The sequence below is a fragment of the Mus pahari genome, chromosome 1 (genome assembly GCF_900095145.1).
Source record: "Mus pahari chromosome 1, PAHARI_EIJ_v1.1, whole genome shotgun sequence".
NCBI lineage: Eukaryota > Metazoa > Chordata > Mammalia > Rodentia > Muridae > Mus > Mus pahari.
The window spans coordinates 21,479,434-21,485,433 of NC_034590.1; the positions used below are offsets into that span (position 1 = coordinate 21,479,434).

General features: G+C 41.0%; 1 protein-coding gene across 2 annotated transcripts in view; it reads left to right on the forward strand.

Moving 5' to 3' along the window:
• Zdhhc13 (zinc finger DHHC-type containing 13) overlaps positions 1-6,000 on the forward strand; it is a 39,787-nt gene that overhangs the window by 21,663 nt on the left and 12,124 nt on the right. For both annotated transcript variants that reach the window (XM_021204658.2, XM_029547820.1), the window contains 2 exons: positions 1,180-1,280; positions 5,692-5,816. In XM_021204658.2, coding sequence (XP_021060317.1) covers positions 1,180-1,280; positions 5,692-5,816 — 226 coding nt within the window. The remainder of the gene's footprint in view (positions 1-1,179; positions 1,281-5,691; positions 5,817-6,000) is intronic.

A 6,000-nucleotide genomic window follows, 5' to 3' on the forward strand; every position in this document is an offset into this window, starting at 1 on the left:
CAACCCTTGCTTCCTCTCCACTCTTTTTTAAGATCCACCACTAGCCATTTCTGATGGAAATTTTAAGATAGATCTGGGTAGACACTATGGCAGATGCCAACGGGAGCCTGATATAGCTGTCTCCTGAGGGGCTCTGCCAGTGCCTGGCAAATACAGAAGTGGATGCTCACAATCATCCATTGGAAGGAGCACAAGGTCCCCAATGAAGGAGCTAGAAAAGGTATCCAAGGAGCTGAAGGGGTCTGAAGCCCCATAGGAGGAACATCAATATGAACTAACCAGTACCTCCAGAACTCCTGAACCACCAATCAAAGAAAACACAAGGTGGAACTTGGGGTGCTAGCTGTATATGTAGCAGAGGATGGCCTAGTCGGTCATCAGTGGGAGGAGAGACCCTAGATCCTGTGAAGGCTCTATGCCCCAGTGTACCAGGAATGGGAGTGGGTGGGTTGGGGAACAGGGCGAGGGGGAGGGGATAGGGGATTTTCGGAGGGGAAACTAGGAAAGGGGATAACATTTGAAATGTAAATAAAGAAAATATCTAATTTTTAAAAAAGATGTATCTGGGTAAACTATTTGTTTATACAGTGACTATATTGAGTTTGATACGGAAGGCATTTCTGTGTTTTACTTTTGAAACTATAGTACTGGCCTTTTGAACAATTACGCAGAACATCAGGCTGCTTGTTGTAGGAATAAGGTTGTTAGTGTGTGGTGACTATTGTCCTTTTAGCTGTTGTGCATTTTCATGTTGTGTCTGCTCTGACACCAGCTCAGAGTCAGAGTGCTAAGGTTCTGTACACCTGCCTTTTCATAAACAGAGCTACCCTCTTGACAAAAACTTGCTTACAAGTGAAGGTGAATTTCTATTTACATTTTTATATTTTGGTTTATTTAAAATTATATGAAAAAATATAATATGATGTATCACAATAGAAATATAAACTATTCATTGAAAATGTATTGTTTCTATGAATGAAATAGTTATGAGTAGCCTAGAGGTACTGGAATGTGTACTTTTGGAAGGTTGTTGTACAGTTTTCTCATGTGCAAGAATAAACTGACAGGGAAGAAAGCTGCTGCTGGTGTAACTGCCATTGTTATTGGGGAATTAGAACAATTAACATGAATCATACCAGTGCCTTACTTCACTAACATGCTCTACCCTTTTCTTTACAGGTTTTTGGTTGGCTATAAGAACCTTGTGTACTTACCGACAGTCTTTCTGCTAAGTTCCATTTTTTGGATATTTATGACTTGGTTCATCTTATTCTTTCCTGATATCCTTAGATGAAATGCATATCTTGTTTTACTTTTAAAAATCATTAATGTCAGCTGGGCATGGTAGCACATACCTTTAATCCCAGCACTCAGGAGGCAGAGGCAGACAGATCTCTGTGAGTACTAAGCCTGCCTGGGCTACAAAGCGAGTCCAGGATAGCCAGGGATGATTACACTGAGAAATCCTATCTCCAAAAACCAAAACACAACAAAATATTATATCCACTTGTAACAGCATACATATGTCCAGTCTTCATCTCTTTCCAGACTTCCTTCTTTGTCCTTGCTATGAAGCCATTGTAGCACTGCTTTGCTTATATGGCAGGAAGAAGGGGGTGGGAGAGTGTGCTCTTTAGCTTACTGCCTTACTTTCTATGTTCTGCATCTCTTTCTGATAATGGTATTTCTGAAAAGAAGAGGGTGCTTATCGAGGAAATATATAAGGGGGACTTAAGAATCCGTCCCATAGGAACAAAGAGGATGGCATATGAGTTTTCAGAGTGCACACATCTACAGCCATTGTGCCATGTTTTTGCTTTAATACTGTTTACCTGTTTAATTCTAAGCTTTGTTTCTAATATGGGTCATTTTCCTTTACCCTAAATGAAAGCATAAGTAGTACAGATATCACTGGGCTTAAAGGAAAACGCCTCTAACCTTTGTCCTGTAGTTACTGATTTGGTGATTGTTTTAATTAACACTAGCTTTCTTATCACTGAAGGCTAGCACAGTTTCTATCAGATCATTTATAGGTGACCCAGTATTCATTGAGGCTAAGACAGTGGACATTGTATTGAAAAGGAATGATTAATATTTTTATGTCACTGAACAATTTTTAAAATTATAGGTTTTAATGAATTTTTTAAGTATAAGCAACTTCAGTTATTCTAGATTTTATACATAAGATTATTTTGATTATGCAGAATCAAAAATTAACAAGACATAAAATCCTATCATTTATTAATTTCATTTGCACAAATTCTCACTTGACTATAAACTAGGAACTGCTTGGTACTTGTAAAGGTGTATTATGTTAGGAAAATTGATTTTCATAGCTAGATAGAATCTTAAGTGTCAGAAGGAACTCACATGCTAGTATGAAGGCATGCAAGCCAGTAGGTGGCATACCTCACTCAAGGCTAGTGTTTTCCAGACTGAGTGTTACATGCTGCTAGAACTGCCCTGTGGATTAGCTACTGTTTTGCCTGTAAAGACATAGCCCAAATATTTAGACTTGCCTTTCTCAGGCTGCTAATTAGGATTGGCCCAGGGCTTCTGCCCCATAGCCAGTGATCTCTTTTGGGAAAAGGGTCAAGAACACTGTGGAAGCATGTTGTCTTGGTTCTAAATTTCAGGACCTTTTTCTCATTTCGTTGTTGCAGATGAGATCTCACTTTGTGGTGCTGGCTACCCTGGAACTTACTGTATTAGCCAAGCTGACCTCAAATTCACTGAGATTCAGCTAACTCTCCTGAGTGTTAGAATTAAAGGCTGGCTTTCCTCCCTGTCAGGGATTTGAACCCAAGGCTCCCACAAGATAACAGGGATAATCACTAACAAAGATGACATTTTCTTTATGTTAATGTGCCATTGCACAAGTTACTTAACTTCACCAAGTCTGTTTTTCTGTCAGTTGGGGACAATAGTACCAAACTCTTGAGGAAGCTGCAAGGATTACTATGCTATGATGTATAAAGGGCTGTACACAGTCCTCACTACATAATTGGTATTTATTAACAATACTTTATGCTTGAGGGACAACTCAGTGATCATTTTCTTTAGTGCAGTTAGTAATGTATTTGGATTTTATGATGACTGGATGAAAGAAAAGAGCCTTTGTAATGACTCAAGCTACAATTAAGACTTGGTAAGAAATGATGAGCCACTGAGTGCTTCCTTTATGGTCCTGGCTATACTTAAGTCTAAGTGATAGATAGGTAGGTGTAAAGCCCTATATGATTTCTGAGTCAACTATAGATAGGACTTAGTTTTTAGGTCAAATAGCAAATAATCTAAGGAGCTTGCTGTGCTGATACACACCTGTGATTCCAGCACTTGGGAGATGAGGTAGGAGAATGGAAACCTGGAAGCTAACCTGGGCTCCACAATGAGTTCAGGTCCAGCACAAACCCCTAGGTCTCATACTTACACCAGAAAGGGAGGAAAAGAGGGAAGAGAGTTGGTGTGGCTCATGACTGCGCCTTCAAGAAAGCTGTCCTACTCTGATATAGTAGTAGTACAGGAACGTGTGTGTCCACGCAGAGCAGCTCACACTAGCATAGAACTCCCTCTGTACCCCAAGTTGGCTTCAACTCAAAAACCTACCTTAGCCTTCTAGGTGTTGACATTCAGCTCAAAGTTCAGTTTCCAACTTTGAGTAGTAAGAGTTGAGCATCTGTTTTATGGCCTCTGAAGTTAGTAGAAGGTAACACCTTGTAAGGCAATACTTACTGTGTTGGGCCAATAATATTTACATTGGGTAAAGTCAGGCTAACAACTGTCTCATTGATTTATTACTGCACACTCATTTCTTCTCTAGAGCAAAATAGTACTTTGTGATTTTAAAAAGTACCATTTTAAAAACATTTTAAAGTGGACAGTTTTTAATCCTTATAATTTTTTTGGCATTAATATACTCATATTAACAGCCTTTCCCAAATAGGATATAATGTATTCTCATTTTGCAAGGAGGGCAATTTTTTTATGTATATTAGTATTTTCTTTTACTTATTCACTTTATATCCCACTCACTACCCCGCCTCTCAATCACTCCCTCCCACATTCTTTCCCTCCATCCCTCCTTCTCTTCTCCCTGCCTGGGTATCCCCTTACCTGGGCACATCAAGTCTCTGTGAGGCTAGGTCCATCCTCCCCCACTGAGGCAGACAAGGCAGCCCAGCTAGGGGAACATATCCCACATAAAGGCAACAGCTTTTGGGAAAGCCCTACACCCAACTCCCACTCCAGTTGTTCTGAACCCACATGAAGACCAAGCTGCACATCTGCTACATATATTGGGAGAGGCCTTGGTCCAGCCTGTGTATGTTCTTTGGTTGGTGGTTCAGACTCTGGGAGCTCCAAGGGTCCAGGCTGATCTTCCTTCCTTATTAGTATTTTCTTTTACTTACTCACTTTACATCCCAATCACTTCCCCCTCCCAGTCACCCCCTCCCACATTCTTTCCCTCCATCCCTCCTCCCTTTCTCACTGCATGGGTATCCCCTCTACCCAGGCACATCGATGCAATAATCGTTCCTCCTATTAGAGGCCATCTTCCTCCTATTCTTCCATAAGAGTCCCCAAACTCCATCCACTGTTTGGCTGTGGGTGTCTGCATCTGTCTTAAGTCCACTGCTGGGTGGAGCCTCTCAGAGGCCAGCCTTCCTAGACCCCTTTCTACAAGCGTAACAGACATTATATCTAAATCCTAGTTAGAGAGGAAATAGAAGAAGGTGGACTGCCAGGGTTTCACACCATGGTACAAGTTTGGTACCTGTGAGGGAAAAGTCAGAAGAATTTGCTATCTTAATAGAATAGGTTCAGAAATGCAGACACGTCCATAATGGTATGGTCTCATTTTCCCCAGCAGTGGTCTGCTTTATCCCCACCTCACTTTACTCATTGTCTTAAAACAAACACACACACACACACACACACACACACACACACATCCCTGCATTTCTTGTAGATAGGATAAATTCTGGGTTGAAAGTTTTGTGGGTGTGTTGGTTTCCCTATCACTCCATTGGAGTTCCTACCTGGGTACAAGAGGTGACCTTTCCAGGTTCCATATCCCCAATGCTGTGAGTCACAGCTGAGGTCACCCCCATTGATGCTTGGGTACCTTCCTTATCCCAGGTCTCTGTCCCTTCCTGGAGATGCCCCACCTCCTCAGCCCTGTCAGTTGCAGATTCCCATTCATTTTCATTGCCGTCTGACCATCAGGAGGACCGTTCCTAATTCAGAACAATTAGAAGGGCAGGTTACTAAACTCTAGTAAGAAACTCATGTAGGCATTAAATCTACAGGGAAAGTGCATTTCTTTGAATTGTCTTGTGCAAAGGAACAGAGAATATTTTTCTGGATGGTCTGAGGAAAGCCACAGTTACATCTTAAGAAGTTATATTTGGAAGGCGTAGATGTTTTTCAATTTTCAGAATGGTTGCTGGGTTTCTTTAGTATTTAAAATGGGCTTCAACAATGAAGAAGCATTAATTGTTGACTAACCAGGAGCAGATTTCTGTAGGATTAGAACATGGAAGAAGGACATTTTGGGTGGTGTGTACATAGGGAAGTCAGGGGTGGGATGCAAGAGAGAGAGGTTCATAGGAACAATGGTAACATTTCCTTGCTTCGCTAATGATGCTTTTCTCAGTAGAGGCCGGCTATGTTCCTTAACGTGGCTTTAACATGCAGCAGGTAGCCCTTTCTATTTTGCTTTTATTTTCAGTATCATGGCCTTTCTCTATTTTTTCTACAAGACTTGGGCAACTGATCCAGGCTTCACTAAGGCTTCAGAGGAAGAGAGGAAAGTGGTGAGTCTTCTTCTGTTGTGTGTTTCTGAGAGATGTAGCCATGCTGGCCTTTGGCACAGCTGCATCTATAGTATCTGCTACTTAATAGGTACAACATAGATTGTGGGCAGATTAGGTCATCAAAATGAGATTTCTACACAGTTACACTTTTTCATTTGTATACAAGTCTTTTTTTTTTTTTTTT